Source organism: Solea senegalensis, linkage group LG18, assembly GCF_019176455.1.
Source record: "Solea senegalensis isolate Sse05_10M linkage group LG18, IFAPA_SoseM_1, whole genome shotgun sequence".
Taxonomy (NCBI): Eukaryota; Metazoa; Chordata; class Actinopteri; order Pleuronectiformes; family Soleidae; genus Solea; species Solea senegalensis.
Window position 1 is genome coordinate 6,364,212 of NC_058041.1, and position 25,745 is coordinate 6,389,956.

At 41.2% G+C, this 25,745-nt stretch overlaps 1 protein-coding gene across 1 annotated transcript; it reads left to right on the forward strand.

The window, feature by feature from the left end:
* Nucleotides 1–24,759, forward strand: myo15b (myosin XVB). The gene is made up of 66 exons (XM_044014455.1): nucleotides 1–132; nucleotides 309–461; nucleotides 780–844; nucleotides 925–988; nucleotides 1,758–1,867; nucleotides 1,963–2,037; nucleotides 2,292–2,385; nucleotides 2,504–2,607; nucleotides 2,717–2,780; nucleotides 2,992–3,105; nucleotides 3,180–3,341; nucleotides 3,413–3,526; nucleotides 3,599–3,657; nucleotides 3,953–4,076; nucleotides 4,162–4,257; nucleotides 5,216–5,347; nucleotides 5,472–5,597; nucleotides 5,777–5,854; nucleotides 5,948–6,096; nucleotides 6,536–6,581; nucleotides 6,679–6,803; nucleotides 7,243–7,357; nucleotides 7,439–7,614; nucleotides 8,213–8,338; nucleotides 10,001–10,121; nucleotides 10,225–10,282; nucleotides 10,409–10,533; nucleotides 10,969–11,064; nucleotides 11,138–11,370; nucleotides 11,911–12,080; nucleotides 12,156–12,228; nucleotides 12,314–12,481; nucleotides 12,577–12,686; nucleotides 13,162–13,229; nucleotides 13,480–13,564; nucleotides 13,801–13,833; nucleotides 13,928–14,008; nucleotides 14,441–14,544; nucleotides 14,642–14,998; nucleotides 15,349–15,427; nucleotides 15,511–15,642; nucleotides 15,750–15,900; nucleotides 16,003–16,090; nucleotides 16,315–16,546; nucleotides 16,665–16,774; nucleotides 16,958–17,017; nucleotides 17,613–17,688; nucleotides 17,925–18,043; nucleotides 18,153–18,277; nucleotides 18,454–18,595; nucleotides 18,795–18,906; nucleotides 19,004–19,322; nucleotides 19,406–19,469; nucleotides 19,978–20,050; nucleotides 20,140–20,216; nucleotides 20,295–20,371; nucleotides 21,406–21,536; nucleotides 21,621–21,715; nucleotides 21,808–21,885; nucleotides 21,974–22,070; nucleotides 22,331–22,482; nucleotides 22,590–22,717; nucleotides 23,248–23,381; nucleotides 23,485–23,618; nucleotides 23,701–23,841; nucleotides 24,287–24,759. Exons 1-66 carry the CDS (start codon nucleotides 16–18, stop codon nucleotides 24,371–24,373), a joined length of 7,683 nt encoding a protein of 2,560 aa, XP_043870390.1. The 5' UTR covers nucleotides 1–15; the 3' UTR covers nucleotides 24,374–24,759.
* Nucleotides 24,760–25,745: the final 986 nt, after the last annotated feature.

Consider the following 25,745-nt stretch of genomic DNA (forward strand, 5'->3'; position numbering starts at 1 on the left):
GGGGCAAATGCAGTGATGTCAGGCTTGTGCTCCTTGTATGAAGAAGACACTGACAGGGAAGTAGCTCAGCTGATGGGTTTGGAACCCGAGGTGCACTGGACTGGGAACCCACGGATGAGTGGAAACCCTCAGGTATGTGACCCACTTTTTTGGTGTTGGATTAATTTATTGAAACATAGAAGAGACGGAGAATAGAAAGCAGCTGCAGAAGAGGACAATCAAGAAAACGGGGTGTGTTTTTTAAAGTTCAATGTGGAGGTCCCCTCCAGTCCAGTTCAGTTATGTGTGTGTGTGTGTGTATGGTGCAGGACTGGCTCAGTGCCGACAACCTGTTGCCCCACCAGACGGTGGAAAAGCTGAACAAATGGACAGTCTATGACAACGGGGGACAGTCCAGGGCCCCATGGGAATCAGAGGACCCCACCCAGGAGATGTTGGAGAGCCGACTGATCAGCACACAGGTGTTCATTCTACATTATAAAACAACAATTGTAAAGTATTTGTGTTTCTCCATTGAGTAACACGCAATAAAATCCTCTCATTCATTTATTTATACATACAGTATATCTTCTAAATTGGGTCGTGAGAAAGACCTCGTATAAAGGTCTGAAGTCCTTTTTAGACAGTTATTCAAGCACCAGAGAGCTCCAGTGTTATAACACATAGTTTTTATACCATACTACTCATTTAAACTGGTAAGTAAGTAAATATGAGCAGAGTTGTGTGTCGTTCCTGATCCTGATTCAGTTACAGTCGCTTCTTCTTTCTTTTTTTTTCAGTTTGTTTTGCCAAGAAGCAAACAAGTTGTCGAGGTGGATGAAGTGGAAGATTTGTCACAACTGAAGTGCGTTCACAACAAACGCACAAACACACACACACACACTGTATTTATGTCACGTTAACCTCGTTCCTCTGTGTTCTTAGAGAGGTCTGCGAGAGCTCTGTGCTTTTGAACCTGAAGAAGAGATTCCACCGTGATTGTATTTATGTAAGTTTCCTTACATTCGTTATAACGGTGTTAATAATAACAACAAGCTCGAGTGTTAAAGGTGCATTTCCAGGAGTTTTCTGAATCAGGCGATGGTATGCCTTCTACTCATTACCCCACCTGGACCAAGTTTGATGGGCCCTGCATATGTAACAGCTAATCAATTGTTACCTATCGGAAAGGAAATCAAATATTTATGTTAGTAGTTGTGTGGTAGCTCACCTAATGGAGCTGGCACTCCCATGTATTGAGGCTTGAGTCATTTGCAGCCGCTGCTGCAGGTTCAGTTCTGATTCATCCTGGCAGCAACAGAGCCTGAGTGACAGGTACGAATGTATACGGGTCGGCCTGTTTGCTAAATACTGCATGTGCCTCACAGAAAATTCCTATTATTTCAACAAGCGCAACCAGTTTCTCCACCAACAATTATTAGAATAAAGCCAGAAATCCGAAAATGACATCATGTCGAGTTCAGACTTGTATTTTCCAAGGAATTTATATATATATATATATATACATATATATGAGAGCTACAGCTTTTATAAATTGAAAAAAGAAGATCACAAAGTGGGATTGATATCATCGTAACTTTTCGAGACTTTTTAAACTTTTTATAACAAATCATTCATTGTGACGTTAAATGGCATTATTGCAATTTTAAGGACTTCCTGATCAGTATTGTATAATTTAATTTTCTCCAATTCTATATGGTTTGTTTTAGAGCGTTTGTATGTTATAATCCACTGAACGCATGTCCTTGCTCTTCCAGACTTACATTGGAAACATACTTCTGTCCATGAACCCCTTCAAGGCCCTTAATATCTACACAGATGAGCTGAGAGAGAAGTACCAGGGCAGAGCACAACAGAAAAATCCCCCGTGAGTCAAAAACCTACAGTGAATATTGTGTGTTTCAGTCGCTCTGAACCTCATTTCCTTCTTGAGTTTTACGTGCTTTTTGTTCTCACCTTTAGCCACGTGTACGCCATCGCTGACATCGCCTTCAGTGAGTCTCAGAGCGACACACAGGAGCAGTGCATCATTATCAGGTCGTGATAAAAACCCACCAATTACAGGAATTATATATACATATATGTATATATGTATATATACATATATACATATATGTATATACACATATATGTATACACATATATATATATATATATATATATATACATATATGTGTATATGTATATATGTATATATACACATATATGTATATATACATATATATGTGTATGTATGTGTTTTAATAATATTATTGCTAATTAACAGTGATGTAAAATGTGCATGTGTGCAGTGGCCAGAGCGGTTCAGGAAAGACCGAAGCCACCAAGCTGATAGTCCACTACCTCAGCTCGATGTACCAGGGCGCAGACAACAATCTGCGACAGGTAATATTCTGAGGAAAATTCATAAAACACGTCCGTTAGTGATGCTGAAAGCCAGGAGCAAGCACAAGTTGCTGTCTTTACAAACCCTTTTGCGTTCACTGACTTGTTCTTCTACCAGCCCATGGAGGTCTTTCCCATTCTGGAGAGTTTTGGGAATGCCAAGACGATCCTCAACAACAACTCCAGCCGCTTTGGGAAGTACCTCCACATCCACATTCTCCAGTGAGTCTCTAACCTCATCTCGTCTTTGCTCTGATGTTTCACCTTCTGATTCCTCCTCCACAAGATTGACTCCAGCTGTTTTCTTTGATATTTGTGTCTTTGTTGACAGTGGCGTTGTCATAGGAACCTCATTGTCCAAATATCTCCTGGAGAAGTCCAGAGTTGTATTTCAGGTGAGTATACTGAGTGAGCTTTGCTGTGTGTTCAAAGTAGGACTATATTAGTGTATCTTTTATGATGTTAACTTCTGTTATTAATTGTTGTAGGATGATTCAATCACTAAATCTGAGTATTTCATTTATTTTCTTCTGTTTTGCACTTTCAAGATTTATTGAAGTCATTTTTCAAGTTTTTTCAAATGCTGTTGTCTTGTTTCCCTTAAAGGCCAATAAGGAGAGGAACTACCATGTGTTTTATGAGCTGCTGGCTGGTATGAATGACTGGGACAAACAGGAGCTGTACCTGCAGGGAGCTGAGACCTATTACTACCTAAACCAAGTAAATCAGAAGAACATTATTTCTTCTTAGTTTCCCCTTTCTTTTTACCCACTAAACATGTGTCCTCCTGCCAGGGTGGCTCCTGTGAGTTGAATGAGAAGCAGGACAAACAGGACTTCCAACTTTTGGTTCAGTGCTTCGAGACCATCGGGCTTCACGTCGACCAGATCTCCAACATCTGGGCCATTCTGTCCTCCATCCTGCAGCTCGGCAACATCTGCTTCAGCTCTTATGAGGTGGGTGTGTAGAAGAGTTAGAGTTAGTAAAATCGAACAGTGGCATTTTATGCGTGATGGTGTTGTTTCAGAGCGAATCCTTCGAGGTGTCCCACATCTTCAGCGAGGCTGAGACCAGGAGAGTGGGCTCCTTGCTGCAGATTTCCTCCGAGGCCCTGCAGACCGTCATCACACACAGAGTCACAGTCAGTAGCCTCTCCTGGCTTTATTCACACAGAGCTAAAAAATGGGCACATTGATGGGTCTCTTATCTGCAGGAAACGACCTACGACAGGATCTACTGCCCTCTGTCTGTGGAAAGTGCCATAGAATCCCGGTAAGAAGATCTCTCTGTATGATAATGCAGCACAGTGAGCACACACACTACACAACATGGATAACTGGATGATGCACAAACCAAAACTCAACTTATGATAAAAGTGCCAGTTGGTTTACTCATAACATCACCTTGTGTTAACAGAAGAAGAATCGTTCTCTTCTCACAGTGATTCTCACAGCTTTTTTCTCACAATTACAAAAGGCTTTGTCAGAATCAGGGCTGTTCTCCCAGGTTGTGTTGTACTTTTACCACTGAAAGGCACATTTGCCTCATTTCCTTCATTGTCTTGCAGAGATGCCATTGCCAAAGCCTTGTACTCCGTTTTGTTCGACTGGTTGTTGGAGCAGATCAACGACTGGCTGAGTCCCGCAGAGATGGACAGCACAGTCGGGATTCTGGACATCTATGGGTTTGAGGTGGGTGTCCCCGGACTCTGGAAACTGACGAGGTAAACAGTCGTCGTCTCGGATCTCGTGTCACGGTTGCTCTCTTCTGCTGTAGGACCTGGAGGTGAACAGCTTTGAGCAGCTGTGCATCAACTTTGCCAACGAAAAGCTGCAGCACTTTGTCAACAAGGCAGTGATCGCTCAGGAGCAGGTCAGTTAGGATCGAGTAATCATTAAAGATAATGTTTGTATTTTACCTTTCATACAAACACTGCAACTCAAAGTGCTTAATAAAATGATTAAAAAATATATATACACACAAGAAGATAAAGTGCATAAATTGGTATACAGTATTATAGGGGGAAAGAGGCTTCAGTCTGGTTTTAAAAGAGGCACAAAAATAGAAGCAAAATCATCGTATCACTCAAATGCTTGTGTGAATAAAATAGTTGTAGTAGCTGGATAGGATGATCCAAGGGTTTTTGAACCCTTAAAACACCAGCGTGGTGATTCTTGTTCAGTGATATGGTATTAAAAGAGCTGAAATGTAAGCAGGTGCTATTTTATTAAGGGCTTTGTACTGTTTTGTCAATAAAAGGACCTTAACCCTTGTGCACCCTTGGTAAATTGCCGTGGGAATATTATACAACTCCTTATATGGACATCCTGAGGGTGTTTTTATAGGTCACATCTTCAGGCTTTATAAAATGTGTTTTTTTCTTCTTCTTATGTGTCGTTAATTCAAAGTTAGGATTCATTTTTTTAGTGCTTTTTAAAAAAAATAAAAACGAGAGTAGCGATACATTGTGCAGGAAAATAAAATAGACTTTAGACGTTTTCTTTTATTTCTGTTCATAAAAACGAGCCAATCGAACTTTGAACTGTGACGTTTTTCCACATATTTGACAAATTAAAATCTTAAAATTTTTAAAATTTTGGTTACTTTTTACTCAGGTGAGTTTATATAGTTGGTGAAAATGAAAAACAAAACACTCTATATTGCACATTATTATAGCCTCTTTATATAAAAGCTCTGTGTTGTCAGAGTTTAAGTAAATTCTGCTAAAACTGGAGTAATATGCAGGGTTTCTTTTCACTAAAATCACTATTCTTTCAAACCAAACATCGCCCTCTGTAGTACCACTGCAGTATTACTCTGTCTCCTACAGGATGAGTACACTGCTGAGCAGATCCAATGGTACTCGGTGCCACTCAAGAACTTCCACTCTTGTCTGGAGCTGATCTCCTCTAGACCACAAGGCATCCTGCGTATACTGGACGACCAGACCAGCCTCCCTCAGGTACACACACACACACACACACACACATACTTACACAGCCTTTATCTGATTCAGCCAAATACACACCTTTCTTCTGGAGAGGTTTGTGTTTAAATGACTCATTCTGCTGCTTTGTACATCTCAGGCCACTGACCACACCTTCCTCCAGAAGTGCCACTACCACCATGGGAACAGTCCCTACTATGCCAAGCCCAAGAACCCACATCCAGTCTTCACTATTTATCACTATGCTGGAGCGGTCACCTATCAGGTATCAGTCAGAAAACAAGCACACATGAAGGAATCATTGTTGTGTGGTGTGTTTTATTAAAAAATAAAGCCATTTTATATTTATCTGTGAGTGCCTTGACCTGGATTTATTTTACGGTGTAAAGTGTCAATTTTTCTGGTTGATGCTGATGCAAGGACATAACACTCCATATCTTCCAGGTCCATAATTTCCTGAATAAGAATCATGACCAGTTTAGGACAGAAGTGGTGGAGCTTTTTGCCAAGAGTCAGTTAAAGGTGAACAACCTGGAAACATAGGATCTGTAGGCTTCCACACCAGCAGTGACACACAGAAAACGTAATGTTTCTGCATGCGGCCGTGTTGGTCAGATGGTTTCAGAGCTGTTCCGGAAGGTTCAGGACGGTTACATTCAGCAGAGAGAGCTGGGATGGAGAGGCAGGGGCCTCCGCCATCAACCCTCTACTGTTACCTCACACTTCCTCCAGTCCTTGAATGAACTCACCACGCGCCTGGAGAGGTACAACTCACTCTTACTCACTCTCTGTCTTATGCAGATCTGTAGCACTGTTTGACTTTGTGTGGATGAAATCAAAGCGTGTTTGGATCATAATTTAACGGATAAATCTTACGTTTGTTATCCAAACATCAAAGTGTGCACTCTGGTGCTCTCAGTCAGTCACCTGGCAAATTTGAATCCTGTTGGACAAACAGACGGTTAACAGACAGACGGACAGACGTTCCTTGCACTTACAGGTCGATGTTACGAGATAAGAGACGGGAGAATAGTTCACCAGGGATTTCACAAGAGGACAAATATCTTAAATGACTAAGATGTCACATCATGAATCATGTGTATACCTTCTACCACATGCCTGTTATTTGTATTACAGAAGACAATTCAGGTAAAAATGATGCTATGCTAACCTGTCTCTCTGCTTCCCCCTCCCAAAAAACAGATGCAAAACTATGTTTATTCGTTGTGTGAAGCCAAACTTTGTCAAGGTAACCTCAACTATTTGAATTTCAATGTCACTGACAGCACTAACTGTTATTTCCTATTTCCTGGATCATTTTCTTGCAATTCTCTGTCCTTGAGTAGCTTCCTGGTATATTTGATGTGGACTATGTGTCAGCCCAGCTGAGACATGCAGGGATGATGGAGACCATCCACATCAGGAAAGAGGGTTTTCCCATACGGATTCAATACCATTACTTCATTGAAAGGTTTTTTTTTTCAAATATACAAACGCTTCCCTATACCTGCACCATACTTTCAGTTACTTACAGGGATTCATGTGGAGGATAAAGCAGTAAAGGATGGATGGACACTGATATTTCCTTAACTTAGATACAGTTATTTTGTAGTGAAACAAAAATACAAATGGGACAATGTTGGGATTTTCAGTAGTCAATATTGAAGTAACTGAAATGTGGACAAAATGCACGACTGTTTGAATCTAATTCCATGGTAATCCATTCAAGAGTTCCTACTCAAAACCTTAAGTCTTAAGAATCTTACTAAAGTCATTCACACACCTCAACATACATCCTATCGTGCATCTTGTAACAGTGTTTGTGCGACTGTGCAAACTCCCCCAAATCCTTAACCTTCTTTACCTCCTGTGATTTTAGATTTTAGACGCTATGTGTTTCTCTGCCACAGGTACGGGGTTCTGCTCAATGTGCGTGAGGTTGAGCAGTCGGACAGGGAGCAGACGGTAGCTCTGCTGGACATGATTGGTGCGGAGGACGACCACTACCGACTGGGCCTCACCAAGGTTTGGAGAACCACTCCGTCACGATGACCCCGATTACTTGATCTTTTCCTGTTTTGACGTAATATGTGTGTGTTCGTGCAGGTGTTCCTCAAGGAGCTGCTGCACCAGCAGCTGGAGGACAAGTGGATCACCACTCAGACCTGGGCTGCCATCACTATCCAGAGGAACATCAGGGGCTTCCTCTGCCGGAGGAACTTTAAGTTCTTCAGACAGAAAGCCATCGTCATCCAGAGCCACATCCGAGGACACCAGGCCAGGTACAGAGATTATGGCGACCAGAGAGGATTTATATGAAATATTACCAAGAAGCATTAAAATCCAACTTTGTCTTTGGTAATAAAATTAAATTTCTGTTGATGATATGGTAAATCAAAAATGGATAACACTTCAGTAACAACGTGGTATAATAGTATTGGAATAATTTGTTATAGAGAAGTAATATCATGGTGAAACCATGATATTACTATAGTAATCGCTTGGTAATAACACTGTGTGGTAATTATTCATTTCATGAGCCTATAGTAATTATCACTGACAAGCTATTACCTGGATTTTATTTAGGAAATAACTGTAACATTACTATATTATTACCATTTTAATTACCAAAATGGAAATTACATTCAAAAAAGATGTTTATTCACCATTTATTTATTTATGAACTAACAGTCTGGAGACACATAAACATGAGAAAATGTCATATTTGACGGCATTATCACAATATTACCTTCCTATTACCATGTTGTAACTGTTTCATAAAAAGTGTCGCCCGAAGAAGAGTAACAAGCAACTTAAAGATGAGTACAGAGAATCAGAATTGAAGAACACTGTGTGTTGCTGCCCCCTGTCTTCTTCCAGGAAGCACTTCAAGCGCCTAAAGCAGTCGTTCACCCAGTTCTGGGCAGCGATGCTCGTAACTAGAGACACCATCAAGAGACGCCACTGGAGGAAGGTAAATAAATCCCTCCATCACTGCAGTGACAGGTTTCTGAACAGCCCTCTGTTTGCTAACTTTATTGTGCCGTAAACCTTTGCTCCGACCGATTTGGCTGCAATACTACGAGACGACTGACACTACAGCATTTAATCTATAATCGGAGAAGTCCACCCATCCCCTCCCCCCCTCACCCCCAATCAGTGATAACACCCTGTGCGTTTATTTATTAATATATGAACTATGAGCAATAAAATAAAAAAAAAGTCTTATCTGGCGTTAGTCATGTCATTTGGATACACGCCCTGCTTACACCTCAGTCACTCCTACTTCGACCTGGACTTCAGTCCGTCTGAGTGAAATTTGAAGCAGTGCTGAATCTCTTGTTCCACGTCCTGTAACCTGTTCCTTACACGTCCAAACCCACAGCAGTGACAGGTAGGCTGCTTTTCTCTTAAGTAGTACAAAGCCAGTTGTTTGAACCAAGAGACACTCCTTTCTGCTACAGCTACTGTCCAAACTGACTTTTAGTTTTTAAACCTTCAGGTGTATCACTGTCGGTGTATTTGGTGTTTTTTTTAAGGTTGGACTATGAGCAGTATACCAGCTGTTGAAGTCTATTTACAAACATTCTTGAGCTGTATAGAAAAAATAAGATTTACATTAATGTTTGACAGATTTCTGCAGGTGACTTTCTGCAGGTGATTTCCTGGAAAAAGGCCACAGCAGTCAATTATTTCTCAGAAATGCTCCTTTAGAAGATATTACGCAATGTTTTTATGGGAAAATGAAGACCCTTTTTGTTTAATGGTACGTAACAGACAATCAGACTTTAAATATGACGAGCGGCAAGACATAAATATTAACTTCACTGTTTACTCAGTCGGAATGGACCACTTATGTTAGAGAGGATCTAAAATAAGATGCTATAGAATTTCTTTATATGTCGTTAAGGGGGTTTAGGGACTAATAATCAAAATATTATTTTTTTTGTGTCTTCCCCAACTAAATTTGTTTATTTAAACATATCATGTCGGGTAAAGACTCAATATTGTTCATACACTGAATTTGTTTTTCTGGATAAGTGAAAGTGAGAATTATCCTCCAGAGATTTAAGAATATGTGAACTAAATTCTATGATAGTCCAAAAAAGATATATTTATTTTCAAATATTTGGTAAATATGGCAGTGACCGTGTAAACCAGAGGGTGTGTTGGTTGTGTTACACTTGTTTGGTTTGGGAAAGTCACTCATTAATCCCGGGTGAGGCTGCCTGACTATTTGTAGAAAAACGATTATGGATTATATTTGATCACTTTATTCAAGTGGAAGTCATGACAAAAGAATATTTGTCCATGGATGTGTAAGACACAGTAAATCTGCAGTGCATGGCCACAGCTGAGCTGTAGGTGTTTATCTGGTGATCTATGACCAATGAGCATGACATTTAAATACACAAATAGGAAATAAGGGTGGAATGATGCCACAGGGTTATATTCATGTAATTCCTCTCTGGAAAAAAAAAAAAAACAACAACCAAGTGGACTTTTGGAACTATCATAATAAATAGGGCGGAGCAACAGGAGTATATAACAGAATGTGTACCCGAGAATAGAAACACACTCCTCAGGCGAGACGAGGAAGTGTTGATGTACCTGGACAACAACCTTTACACATTGTTCTCTAGCTTGAAGTGAAATTTGCTAAATCAGGAACAACTGTGACCTCTTCAGTGGTTCGTCGTTGATTCGCTTTCCATGTCCTTTATTTCAGGAATTTCATGAGAGAAACAAAGAAACGGTGAGAAAGAAGAAGTCTGTGTCTCCAGGAATGGTAAGACCACAAACTTAATCAACAACACAGATTTAAGTCTTAGTAAAAAAAAGCACTGAGCTTCTTTCTTTTACACTGATAACTGATGTGGTTTTACCGTCAGGATGTTGGGAGACTGGAGATTCCTGCTGAGCTGTCAGCCAGACTTCTCAGTTCCACAGGTTGGCATCAACAAGCAGCTCAAAACAAGAAGACTGATTTATCCACACTACAATCTGCACACAATCATCTCCTCTGTCCTCTAGCATTGTATCATGATTGACTCTAGTTCCATTCTTTTCCACCAGGGCGGCAGCATTTGCCAGCGGTGACAGAGGCTGCACCTCCTCAGGTGAAAGCGAAACACAAGCTCGGTCTGCCTCGGGATATAGACAGATTCCCGTTCTCTCGCTATGCCAAGTCCACATTAAAGGTGAGTGCGTCCCGATTATACACATGTGCATATTTACAATCCAGTTCTCTAGCTCTGCACTTTACACCTCACAATCCAAAAACTTACTGAAAAGCATACATCAGAGCTGCTGCTGTTCCTGCACCATGCAGCTCCAAGTTCTCCTGTAATCACTCTGTACTAACACTACATTAACAGACACACATAATTTACTAGATATGTGTAGTTAGTTATATAGAGAGCAGGTAATGTTTTGGTAATTATTCAGATGTCCACAGGGGGTGCTAGTGTTCTGAATTTGTATTTGTAGTATTTGTCTGCCTGTAAATTCAACTCCAGGTTTACAGTCAGTTTTTTCTTTCTTTTTTTAGTTGCTGAAATTTATGTTGTGAGACAGAATCAAATGTCCACATTGCTTTTACATATTTACATATATTCATGTGGTGTCTCTCTCAGGATACATGGGGCCAGCCTCCGGAATACCCCCTTCAGAGGCCGCTCACCCCTCTGGAGCCAGAAGATGCCAAAACTGCAGTGGAAATTTACAAACTGGTCTGTACCAGATGAAATTAAGTCTTTAAGTGGATGTCAACGCGTTCCTAATTTTCAATCATTTTCTCTTTAGATCTTGAGGTTTACAGGTGAGCAGGATCTCAGCAGCTGGCAGGAGCAAATGTTGGGTAATTACATTGTGGAAAAGTGCCAGAGCCGGCCAGCTCTGAGGGACGAGGTCCTGGCCCAGCTGGCTTACCACACTTGGGGCCTGCAGGAGGAGAAAGGCCTGAAGGGCTGGCTGCTGCTGGCCTGCTGCCTCAGTGCCTTTGCCCCCTCGCCATCACTGGACAAACACCTGCTCAAGTAGGTGCTATATTTGCTTGGCCTCAATGACCAACAGTTAATGAGGAACATACAAATGTGTCACATGGGTTACATGCAAAACACCAAGCTAAACATCTTTTATGTTATAATAGCACAGAAAATGACACAAAAAAGAATTAAAAACACCATAAAAGGTTAGCATTACCTGCTTGGACTCCCTAACTGATGCTAAGTTTCTTTATTTTTTCTTCTTTTTTTTGAATGAACTGATTTTACTCTTAGCCTCCTCAAAAAGAGGAAAAGTTTCCATAAATAAACTACTGCTAATAACTTTACGATGCCTGGTTCAAACATTAGCCTAAATTCCATTCATTATTATGTCTTTCAATGTTATGTTTACTTATTCACATACTGTGGCTTGTAAGTCTATTTGGGCTGGGCTTTGTTTCCATGAAAAATAATTAGTCAATATGTATGTCCCCCATGGGAGATCAATAAAGTATCTATCTTGTTTTTTTTTTGTCCCCCCTGTGAAAACTCCTTTATCTGTCTGAATGTAACTCAGTGTTTCTCCTCCAGGTATGTGTCAGACTACGGTCCAGGTGGGTACCGTTCACTGTGCCAACACAAACTACTCACGTCTCTGCAGCTTCCAGCTCCCACGTCACGCATTTACCCTCCCACCCACCTGGAGTGGACGTCTAGCCAGAGAAAGGGCGCCATGCTGTTGGATGTGCACACCTTTAATGGTGAGACTCACACATTCAGCAAAAAAAAATGTCAGGCTTAATAAACCAATAACTTAAAAATAACTTTTATTAAAGATGAGAAACTAGCAAGTGAAGTGGAGTCGTGGACTACTGGTGAGCAGCTGGCCTCATGGCTTCTCAATTTCAGGTACTAACCTAGTTTCAGACTATTTACTATACTTCATGTACTTATTAAGGTCTCTATATTTAATGTGACGTGTGATGTGTTTTAGAGGTGTGATGGAAGCGACGCAGGGCTGGTCGGTGTCTCTTTTGAACGAGGAAGGCTGGTCAGATCTGGCTGGCTCAGACTTTGTCATGGATCTGCTGGGGGGAGCTGAATCTGAAGTGGTGCCACCTCTAGCTGCAAACTCAGACTACCTGTTCAGCCATGAAGACAGGTAGACCGGTGAAGCACTCGCTGTACACTGTACTATACTCTAAGTCAGTCCGGATTGACTCACCGCTATAAGTGTCTCTGTCTCCTTTCCTCCAGGACATCAGCTGCAGATTCATATGACATCATCCCACCAGCACCTCCAGTACAAGCTCCTCGTCTGTCTTCTCACGAGGGAGGTCGCTGGGGATTAGATTATCCGCAGGAAGGTACGTCACTCACGTCCCACATTATACTCGTTGTGGGTAAAATACTGATAAATACTGGTAAATCATTGGAGGACACTTTTAAAAAGTACATCAAAAAGTGCATTAAAAATATAATAAAAGAAATAGCAATAAATGATTTTGGTCATACCTGTCCTTCGTACACCTCAAAGTGCGTAAAAAAAAGTGCACAGTATTAGCTGTAACATCAAAAATAAATCTGTTTGTCATCTCAAAGTGCATGAAATCAAAAAGGTGCACAATGTTAGCATTTGTTTCTCTTTGAAATAAACATGTCATATATGACCCACGAACATCTCAAAGTGCCTATCAGACTACTGTAGGAATCTTTGAGGGACAGTGAAAAGTGTCTCTCTAGTTTAGCTGGGCCACTATATGAAGTTGGTTATGGGCCACATGTGGCCCACGGGCCGCCATTTGAATAGGCTGGTTCTAACTACTCTACTTCTGTTTGCAGGGCGCAGTCGACAAATAGATGCCTACGTTGACGACTTGTTTGATCCTGTGCTCGACCAAGGACCTCCGGTGAGTGATATCATCTGGTCTTTCTTTATAAAGAATGTGAACGTGATGCTTTCCACTGCAGTTTTATAATATAGGGTGTGTAGAACGTGAACTTTGCTCCCTGCTGGATTGTGTAACTCCGGTTTTATGTCATGTGTGCAGCCACTGAGTTGTTATTTGCGGTAAAACACACTCCTCATGTCGGTAGTTGTTATGAAATGCAATGTGGCGTGTTTACAGTATATTTGTGTGTGTGTGTGTGTGTGTGTAGGACAGGGACAGAGTAGCCATGTTCAACAACAGGATGAGAGGAGGAGGAGGGATTGGACCAATGCAGCCTGGCATGTATGGAGCTGGTAGGAAAACTGCATCTACACAACACAGTGCACACCATTATTTTTTTATTTTAATCAATAAAATAATAAAGGTAATTCACATTGTAAGACAATGGCAATTTCTGTTACACTATTACTTTTGTGAACAGGTAAACAACCCATGTTTTAAAGTATTCATGATACAGAATAACGACAAAACTAGTATATTATAATATAAATTGTTACCTGTAAAAACGTGTGATGTCTCTGTTTACCAGGTATGCCGATGACAATGCCAACCTATCCTATGGGTAAGTAGAAGGCCGTCATGTGTGCCGTCAGTAAATAAACCTTTAAAGACTAATTTCAAAGCTAATGTTACTTGTTTGTTTGTTTTCTCTGTAGGAATGCCAGTTACCCCTACAATGCCCACCTATGGTGCAGCTCCCATGATGCCAACCATGGCAGCCATGCCAACCATGCCAGGTAATCCCTACTATCTATTACTATTTTATTTAGGTGCCTTTTTATTGTCATGCTAATCCCTATTTTTTGAAAACTTGTGACCCAGTGCCAACACTGTTTTACTGCCCTTGAAGGACACCTCTTTGAATATAGTTTTACTGCTTTTCAGGTTTCTAAATATGCTAAATATGTAGAATATCCATATGTTACCTGACAGGAGCAAAAACAAAAGCAAACACAATATTAAATCTGCATTTCTTTCAGAGAGGCAGTAAAACAAGCCATCAGAAGCAAAGCTCGTAGCTAACAGTAGATTCATAGAACGACATGAGCTGGCAGTCAATGTGCTGAATGTCATATTATGTCACGGTTCGTCTATGAATATTTTAATAAATGTTCTTCTGTTCAGTATTTATTAAATTTACCAGATCATTTACATCTGTGCCTACACAGCCATGATGATGCCTCAGGCTGCCATGCAGACTCCTGCCGTCATGGACCCAATGCAGTCTGCAGCAACACAGCAGGCCCTTCTCAACCAGCAGGCCCTTCTCATGGTGAGATGCACCACCAACAGCAAGATGGTTAATTCTTTCATCTTAATTCTTTCATCTTATTGCCATGTCTACTCTTTATCCTTCTGTGTCTCCACAGGCCCAGCAGATGACCATGCAGGCAATGAGTCTGTCCCAGCACCAGGTGCAGGAGCAGCAGAAGAAAGAGGAGCAGAAGCAAAAGCAGAAGGAGCAAGAGCAGAGACGGAAGGACGACGAGCAGAGACGGAGGGAGGAGGAGCAGAGGCGGAGGGAGGAGGAGCAGAGGCGGCGGGAGGATGAGAGAAAGCGGGATAGGCGTCACGACGAGGAGGAGCGGCTTCAGAGACGCAAGTCAGATCGACGCAGCAGGGAGCGCTCTCCGTCACCCGCCGCTCGATCTCCATCACCTCCACCTGTCCAAGCCAGACCACCAAAGAAAAAAGTCACCTCCTCCTATAAGGCACCTAAACCACAAGTATGCATTTTATATATTTTATATAACATTTATATAGTTTGGGCCTTTCTGTCTGGACTTGATGTTTTCTCCTAGTGCACGTGGGTTTTCTTTGGTACTCTGACTTCCTCCCATTGTCCAGAGTTATGCAGATTAGGTTAATTGGATGCTCTAGATTGACCACAGGTGTGAGTGTGGGAGTGAGTGGATAAAGTGGCAGAAAATAGATGGATGGAGTTGTACGTGCTCTGTGAGATTAAATGACTATAGTTTATAGTTATATAGTTACAGTTTGCCTTAGTCTTTAACTCCTAAATATGAAACACTGATGTCACTGTGTGTGTTTGCATGTGTGTTTTGTTCTCTAACAGTCAGAGGAAGAAGGTGAGTCATCCGATCCAGAGGACCTGCACACTTTCAGAGAAAAGAGGGATTTTTTCCAGAAAAAAGGTTACTTGACAAAAGTCAATGAGTGATAACGCTCTCATGTCTCTCCCCGTTCCTTACCTTCGCTCTCCTCCACTCATCTTAAGGCAAGAAGCCCAAGGATAAAACCAAACCCCCAAAGCGTCAGTCGACCCGCTCCCAAGAGCAGCGGCCTCCACCATCACCTCCTTCATCTTCTCCACCACCTTCACCTCCTCCTCCTCCTCCTCCAAAGCCTTGTAATAAATAACAAAAGCTGTGTTTCATATATACTTCATATATTATATCAAAAAGAATGATATACAGAGCTTGGCATTTACTGTATTCTGTCTGCTTTCTCCTACAGTGAAGGACACTAGTGACCCCCCTGCTAAAGTAGAACCTCCAAAGCCATCACCTTCCCAGCCTCGGCCCGAACCGACCTCCAACATCCGAGATATCATCAAAATGTTCAACAGCCGACCCGCACAGGACCCCGAACCCTTCGAGCCCGTCAGGTCTGTTTTTCTTCTTTTTACTCTTTTGTGATTGTTCTGCCTGTGAAACAATACTTCCTTCAATGCTTGTCATGCCCTGTTTTTTTATTATTCTTTTCACAGACCCACTACAAGACCGTTTGTGAAGAAGGGGGACCCAAAACAGGAAGCTCTGGACAAACTCAAAAATGTGTCACCAGTACCACCACAGGTCAGCAAATGTTAGATAAGTTTAGGTTTTGTCAAGTTTCTACTCATATGGAGTATTTTCATTGTCAGAAATTGTCACAACAGTCAGGCAGTCGCAGTTAGAACAGCTGTTTGAAATTGTCGTGTTATCAGTTTACAATCAAATCTACAACAAGTTCATGGGTCTGAATATTCTCTGAGGCCTCAGTTACACCCTTCCTTTTTAACGCTCCTGTCTGTGTACAGGAAAGACGCCTGCCACCTCCAACACCACCCAAGCCTGACTCCAAAGGTCCCCGCCCCATCTCCAACAGCATGAAGCAGAAGCAGCGCCCTCTGGTGGAAATGCTGCTGTTACCGCGCGTTCCGCAACCTCCGCCTCCTCCCCCCGACTGCCCACCACCTCCACCTCCTCCTCCAGAGCCCATCCTGCAGGATATTCCTGAGCCACCAACCATGATTGCCCCATCTATCAGCGGTTGTTGCCGTTTGCATTTATTTATTTTTGCTAGAATTTGAGTGAAATTACAGCATGTGATGTTTTAATAGATAAATGTGTGAAGCATTTGTTTATTGTTTTTTTTTTCATTTTAAAGATATGATGCCAGATGATGACGACGGCATTCAGTCGCAGCTGCATCGCTTTTCAGCCGGCGTCTACTTCGCCTACTCCAACATGCTGGGGAAACTGTACATGCGAAAAGAAGTAAGAAATGAAGGCACCGAAAACACACGGGGCATTTATCACAGGACACTGACTGACTTCAAAAGGAGATGGACTCTGATAGAAGTGCATTGTGTCAGTCAATCATACTGCACATGCGTTTTGAACGACACTGTATTGTTGTACTTGTCTAACCATGAGTACAATTGGTCTATTTTTTTTTAGGTTTTTTACCCCAAAGAGATGTTCAATCAGCCGTACATCCTCAATCTGCTCTGTGAACAGGTGAGTGCATTCACAAGTGCAATACCTGAGTTGGTATTATGGTCTGTATTTATATAGAGCTTTTCTAGTCTTGATGAGCTGCTTTACACTCACACGGGGTTAAGTGTCTTGCTCAAGGACACATATAGACTAGCAGAGCCAGGAATTGAACCACAACCTTCCAGTTTGAAAGACAACTCGCCCTACCACTGATCTACCATGACTCAATCCTAACTACTCCCGTTTTTTTAATACATTTACTTCTAAAACCTAAGTACATTTTATATCAGAAAATGTCATAGACTTTAAGACTTTTACATAAGTAATATTATAAAAATGTGACTTCAACTTCTAACAAATTCATTTTCTGGTACCTGAAGATACCTGTACTTTTACTCAAGTATCCCTTTAAGGTACTTTACTACTAACAGAGACTATGAGTTCACTCACTTAAAAACATTTTCTTTGTACTTCTAAATAACTTCTAGAACTTTAATTGAATTACAGATTTTTAGTCATTATTGCATTCTTTATTGCAGTGTCCCAGCTCTTCTGGAAATGGGGTTTGCGCTGTAGATTTGCGCGAACGACGTCGTAATCGCGTGCTGTTTTTCAGATCATGAGGGACACGTACTCCGACAGCTGTATGAGGATCAACAAAGACGAGAGGAGGAAGATGAAGGATCTGCTCGGTGAGGGTTGTTCTGACAGATCACTAGGAAGAGCAGACTAAGATTACACTGCAGGTTTTAAAATGTGGCTGGAGACTTTTGTTACACGCTAAGATCAAATCATATCATTAAGATCACTCTTGATTACTAGTTCCTTTTTCCCTTTATCTCTCCACCCTTAACCACTTTTTTTCTCCTGAAGAGAAAAGCTCTCAAACACTTCCACTTACCTACTTTATGCTGATTGCACTTATTAGCAAACTTCAATGTGGGAACATCTATCAGCACTATCGAGGACGACAACATGAAGAGAAGGATTGTCATTGCTGCTCGAGACAACTGGGAAAACTACTTCAGTCGACTCTTCCCTCTGATGGTGAGACAGACAAAACTTGTGTTATTTTCTCAACGTGAAGCAGCTCAGTATCTGTGGTTTCTGTAACACTGACTTTGCAAAGAACAACGACATCTTTTTATGTGTGCAGCTGTCGCAGGCGGACAGCGGCGATGCTGAGGTTCTGGGTGTGTCCCATCGTGGGATTAATCTCTTGAAGGTTGTCAGAGCGTCCGGCATCAACCCCAAACATCTCCGTCAGCTTAGAAGTTACAGGTAAACGTGCAGCCAAGACAACACACATGACACAACAGAGCTTCCCTGAGTGGGAAGCTTTGATTTAGTGTACACTAGGGCAGCTTGAATTCAAACGTCCGTACTTGCTTTCATCTTCATTTGTTGTCGCTGAGGTCTCTCGCACAGAATTTAATCTCAAATCCGCTCGGCCGTAGCTTTGCAGAGTTGCTGTCAGCCGACCTGCAGGACGCAGACAAGGTGCAGGTGGAGTTGAAGAACGAGAACCTGGTGCTGAAGTCCAACAGAGCTCCTCAGATCACTGCCATGATCCAGTTATTCCTTCAGGAGCTCATCAAGGTGGTTCTCTCACACCATTATCGTCATCATTCGTGTGGATGAGGTTACGTTTGTCTGTCTGATTGTAAATTGTGATGAAATTGTGTGAGGATGTATGTAAACAAATATCTGGAGGTGATTTAGATACTCTTGATAGAGGTTTGCAATCTCTGACTGCTTTTTCTAGTGACTTAATCTTCCTGTACATGTTTCTCTGTAGGGCTCGGATCATGTCGTTGCTCTGAAGAGTTTTGTGACAGATGAAAAGAGTCTGCTCAGTTTCGACAGGGGTGACATCATCAAACTATTGCCAATGGACGGACTTCAGGAAGGTGCGATCTACATTTTGGTCGCTTTTAATGCTTATTTTAATGCATATCAACACCTCGTAGCTATCAAATAACTTTGTCTGTGTGTGTGTTCCACTAGGCTGGCGTTTTGGCTCCATGGGAGGACGCTCTGGTCTTTTCCCAGAAGACCTCACTCAGCCGTCTGCGGCCCCAGAGTACCAAAGTCTACACCTGGAGCGAAAAGATACTCGCAGGAAAAGCGTGAGGCGCACTAATCCTGCCGGTGCAGCCAAGAATAAGGCTCCAGCAGACACGATGCTTCTCATGGGCGGTGTTGATTCAGAGCGTCCCGGCGGAGACACCCTGCAGCAGGGCTCAAATCGAAGCTCAGTTCAGGGCTCTGTCAGTGATATGGAGGTCCTCTCACCCATGGCTAAATTCGCCATTAAATACTTCAGGTATGAAAGAACTAATTGTGTTGTTGATGTTCACTTTTTTTGTGTTAAAGTGACGTGACATGACATTAATTCCTGTGTTAAAGAGTGGGGAACATGTCTCTGCCAGCCAGTGGGAGGAACTTTTTGGAAGCTGTTCAACATACAGAGGTAAGACAGGATTAACCCCTTATGTCCTGAGTCATGTCGTACATATTCTTTGTACATGAACAAATCCACCTATATAATTAGATTAGATTATTAAATTCAGATTACTTCTAGTTTCAAATCAAATCCTCTACAGTTGTCAAAGTATAGTTCTCCCCCACTTTAAATAGTAATACCAATACAAATAATTAGAATTGTTCCACTGTTCTACTGTCTACTTTCATAGCTTTCTCCAAAAAGTTCTAAAAACATAACTTTTATAGTTGTCAGGGATTATTGGTGTAAGAATTGCATGGACTCATATGGGAAAAAATTATATATAAAAAAAAAATGAAAACTCAATCTAACCTGTGTGTTAATTCACTGCTTATACCATTAAATAATTTAGTGACATTCCAACTATCAAACTCACCACACTGAAGGCATCAGGATACCTTTGTTTTATTAATGAGGCCTTGCTTTGGAAGTTTCCAACATCCTTACTTCTACTACTCACTTCTTTTTTATTCAGGTTCCCATACAGGAGTCCCTCATTCTCTACAGTGATTCTGAATTCAGTGAATTATCTGTCCAGTGCTTCACGAGTGAGTGCATCCACACTAACCATATTAATATACTGAAGTCACTGTTTTTTTTTTTTTTTGTTCATGCTTCCATTTATTTGTCCTTCCAGCTGTGATGCAGTTAATGGGTGACCTGCCGCTGAAGAAGAAAATAACCCGGGCAGGCTGTCTGCGTGATATCTTACTGGTCAGTCTGCATTGCCAAAAATGATGTCATAAAGATGTTGACTCTGGGGTTTAAAGAGACTTTCTGTGATCTGTTCAGCTCGGGAAGGAGAAGGAGACGCTGAGAGATGAAATCTACTGCCAGGTCATCAAGCAAACCACTCTGAACCCAGACCAGTGAGTCTGTGTATTTTTTTAATTTCTGACTGCTGTGTGCATTTTACACGCTTTTCATTCTCCGTTTTTTTTTTTAATACGACAGTGAGGCTATTATACACTATGGACAAGCAAGTGTTACACTCATAGCGTTAAGCACAAAAAATGTCCCATTGAAACCCATTCAAATTATAATTTTTGATTTCACTTCCATTAAAGCACAATACATTTTATTATATCTGGGTGTCAATCTGGGATTTTGCCCTGGAATTGATCATTTGGCGAAATTTGGCATATGGAGAAAACAACAGGCTATATCCACTAGATGGCACTGTCACAAGTGTTACTTCTATTCATTGACATAATCCCAGGAAGCCTGAATAATTCAACACGAAAAAATGTACTTTGTATGTCAGTCAGTCAGTCATCATCTACCGCTTTATCCTCCACCAGAGGGTCGCGGGGGGTGCTGTGCCAATCTCAGCTACATCGGGCAATAGGCGGGGTACACACTGGACAGTTCGCCAGTCCATCGCAGGGCCACACACAGCTAGAGAGAAACAACCATTCACTCTCACACTCACTCCTACGGTCAATTTAGAGTGTCCAATTTACCTAGTACTTTGTATGTGTTGAAAATAATTAGTGGCATCGTGACAAAAACCAAAGAGTTCAAATCTTAAATTAATTAGTATTTGATATCGATAATTAGGTCAGATGTAGTAAAAAGTAGAATATAATAAATGTATATAATGTAATATTTTTTATAGCTTGATTTTAAACAGCACATTTTTGTGCTCAGCACTGCAAGTGTGACTAATATTAGAGGGTTAAGAAGTACATGTTAAAAAGAATAGATAAAATCCCATTCTTGGCTTATTTTGCATCTTGTGTAAAAATGTTTAAAAATAAACTATAAATGAATCTACATTTATCTAAAGCTCTGCATACGAAATTTTGACGAGTGAAGAAGAGCAACGTGGGGAAAATAAACATTCAATATTGCTCTGCTATATGTTCGATTCCTTTTTCATTTATGTTTGTTCTCTCCACAGCTCCAGCTGTAAGCTCGGCTGGTCGCTGCTCGGTGCGATGACCGGGTTCTTCTTCTGCTCTGGCACGCTGCTGCCGTACGTCACACAGCACCTAAGCAACATTTCTCAGGACGACGACCATTCGTGCCGAGGTAGGAGACACACAATAACAGTTAACAATAACAAAAATTGTGTTTAATGAGGTTTTTTCAGTGCACACACCATCTCGTCCTCAGAGCTGGCACATGTGTGCCAGGAAAACCTTGAACGATCTCTCGACTTCGGCTGCCGTCGTACCATCCCCTCGGAAATTGAGATGGAGGCCATTCTGGTTAGTGAACCTATACACACTCATGCATATGAAAGCACACACTACATCATGACGTGCGTGAGCCATGAGTGACATGTCGTGATTTTCTACAGGCTGGCAAAACGTTCCAACTCATTTCCATCAAGTTGCCAGGAGGAGTAAATTTACCCATTAAGACGCACTTCTTCAGCGTAAGATTTATTTCAGTGCGGTCATTTTTTTGTTTCATAATTACTTATTAAGTGTGGATGATTAAAGTTGTTTTTAATCTTCCTCTAGATGGCAGTCGACGTGCTTAAAGAGATCTGTACGGAAATGGGTATCACAAACATTACAGAAATGAGAGACTTCACCATCGTCTGCCACAGACATAAAGGTAAGTAAATCAGATTAAATTCATTTTCTCGATGTGAGGCAGACTTTTGACGTTTGATGCCATTTATTTATTTATTGTTTATAGATCAGTTATCTTTGGTTTCATATAATGCTTTTTGGGTTGTTTCAAAAAGGCAAAATGCAACTCATTTTTCAAACTGAAGTGGGAGCAGTTGCATTTGCTTAGTTTGAGAGACAACACAAGGTCAAAATGTAGCAAATGTGATGCATTTTAAAATGAAAGTCTGCACCTCCTGCCAGATGGGACTGCGCGTCCCCTCCATCCTCAGGAATATCTGTTCGACTTTCTGCTGGACAACGACGACTCCATCTTCCTGTCCCTGAGGAGACTGTTGTGGAGAAACACCCTGTCCTTCAGGACTGACCTCTATCTGGAGTTCCACTACCAGCAGGTGACGAGATGATCTCACAGCAGCTGAGAATCTTAGCTATTTTAATCATGATTTGCTCAGTTTCCATCTCACTTCAAATTATTATTTGTGTGTGTGTGTGTGTGTAGCTCTTGGCCGACTACCTGAGTGGCTGCGTGTTGCTTCCTGCTGTTATAGGTGCCTCATTTGTCAAGCACGCGGCGGAGCTTTCGGCTCTGCAGCATCTGGCTCGGGGATTAAAGAATCAGCCGTCACTGTGAGTCACACATACCAATCTGATCTCAGTAAATCAAATGCTGACTGATCAATGTAGGAATGTAATATTTTGGGAGATTGGATGAAATGGCACACAAATACTTACCTTACTTTGGAAATACTGTACATATCTAAACTATGGTCACACAACTGGTACTAGTGGTAGTTCAGTTGAAGACGTTTCACCTCTCATCCAAGACGCTTGTTCACTTCTGACTAACCCGTGGAACAACCAGGTTTTTAGCCGATGAGGCTAAACCCAGAGTTCGAATTATAATCTTATCTTTGTGGGGGGTCTCTAATAATTGACGTCAACTAAGATTGAGATAAGTACATCTTGGGGTTAGTGCAGGCCAGAGAGAAAGGGACAGTCAAAAAGATTTGCATGTGTGCTTTAGATATGGCCCTAAAAACCATTGATAGGGACAATCTGGCTTTCTCCAAAGATTGGTGTTTTTTATTTCTATTTTTTATTTTCTATTTCTCTAATGCTCTAAATATTGACACTATGTGCTTGTGTTTCCCCTTAAGGTCGGATATGAAGGAGTACCTGCCATCAGAGGAGCGATTCAGCAGAAGAGCTGAAGGCATCCATTCCAACTGTCTGGGTCAAATAGCTGCCATGCAGTCTCTCAGTCCTCGGGCTGCCAAAATAAAATTCATAGGTGAATACTTTTATTTCAGCTTTTCTTCTTTCTTCTCTTCTTCTCTCCTCTTCACGTCACGACTGATGACAGCTGCGTTTGCTTGAACCTTCTAAATTTTCAGAGGTATTGAGCGGCCTGCCTAAATTCGGCTCCACCAATTTCTTGGCCCAAAAGGTCAGCCAGCGTGAATGCCCTTCTCCCTGTGTGGTCAGCGTCAGCCAGGAGGGTGCACAGTTTCTTGACCCAAAAACACAGGTACATTTAGCAGCCACAGCACAAACAGTGGCTTTCATCCATGTCACACACTTATCATCTTGTCACTAATCATTCTCCACAGGAGCAAGTGTTCATGATTCCACTAGCAGAAGTTCAGCACATGCGCACCACCCCACCCAAGAAACAAGGCAAAGCGTCCTCGGTCATCATCAGTTATGGAAATCCAGCTCGACCCAAAACACTCACCATTCATCTCAAAGCGGTAATGATTGTTTAAAACTGTCCTCATTGTTTTTTTAGCAATTAGTGAAGTTGCATGTTGCAGCTGAATATGTCCCACATCTGCCTTGTGTTTCCATCATGGTATGGTTTGGTTTGGAACAGTAAAGCCCCGAGTCAGGCTTGTCTTGTTGAGACAGACTGCAGGCATTTGCCGCGACTTCCATGGGATATTTACACCAACTTCAGTTTTTTACACTGTCATGAGTGGAGTCGGTTTAGCTTCACCCTGACAGTACCGCACCATTTTACTCTGGTTCCCAAAGGAAGAATGGAACGGTTGGGGCTGGTTATTTTGATTTCAGGTGTCATTAATACTCAAAAAGGTGTTTAGTTTGTGCATTGTGGACTACTATAGCCTCTGAGGAGTAAATCACTCCTGATGTAAATATAAGTGGTTAACGTTAATCTGTTAATCTCTCTTTCAGGCCAAGGAGTTATGCCACATTCTGGCTCTGATCATCGAAGAGGTGATTGCACCATCAGTGAACAGTTCCATTTCAAATCCCCAGTAGACATCCGTTGGGCTGTTGAATTAAATCTTACGTTATGACCCACCCACCACGAAATGTATCTCTCTTTTTGTGTTCATCCTTGAATTGTATGTTGAATATGAACAAAACTATGCACACTAATGCTAATTAAAATCTTCTTTTAATTGTCACTTTTTGGAGAGCTAATAAAGCAGAAATGAAACATCTAACACTGGGAGAGATTGAGGTAATTTGCCAGCTGTAATGATATAATGAATGCTGTAAATTGTATGCAACCGTTGCGCTTCATAATTCAACGGCTCCATTGTTGTCAAGTTTGTTTATAATTATTGGTAACTGTTTTAATATCTCGTAAGATACAGAACATGAATCATTTATGAGCATTAAAGAAATATGTTGATTCAGTTTATCTTGTTAATTTTTTTTATATTTGGATCAAAGATGGGAAGCTCTCAAACTATTTAAAAAATATTTTAATATCTGTGAAGAAAATAAATGTAAAAAATCTATCAAAAATTGGTGAATCCATTTTTTGTGTGAATAAATACTTAGTTTTACGACACTACAAATCATGATGTTGTAAGAGTGACTGTCAGTGATCAGTCATCAGTCATCATCTAACCGCTTTATCCTCCACCAGAGCGTCAATCTCAGCTACATCGGGCGATAGGCGGGGTACACCCTGGACAGTTCGCCAGTCCATCGCAGGGCCACACACAGCTAGAGACAAACAACCATCCACTCTCACACTCACTCCTCAATTTAGAGTGTCCAATTTACCTATCCCCACATTGCATGTTTTTGGACTGTGGGAGGAAGCCGGAGAACCCGGAGAAAAACTGTCAGTGATGTTTCTGGTAAAACAAAGTCATGTTTTGCAAAGACATTTGATGACATTTTTTTTGGGTGATTTTGGTTGAAATATAGCATGACTTTTTTTTTTAATTTTGGACGAAATACTATAGTATTACATTTTGACTGATTTTGGACGACATACTTTAGTATGACTTTTTGACTGATTTTGGACGACATACTATAGTATGAGTTTTTAGACTGATTTTGCAAAATATGCTATACTATGACTTTTTTGACTGATTTTGGACGACATACTATAGTATGACTTTTTTGACTGAATTTGGAAGACATACTATAGTATGACTTTTTTGACTGATTTTCGACAACATACAATACTATGACATTTTGGACTGATTTTTTACCTATTACAAGTACTTTTAGTATGACTTTTTGATTGATTTGAAGACATACTTAGTATGACTTTTTTGATTGATTTTGACTTCCATATACTATAGTATGACTTTTTGACTGATTTTTGAAGACATTCTATAGTATGACTTTTTGACTGATTTGGAAGATATACTATAGTATGACTTTT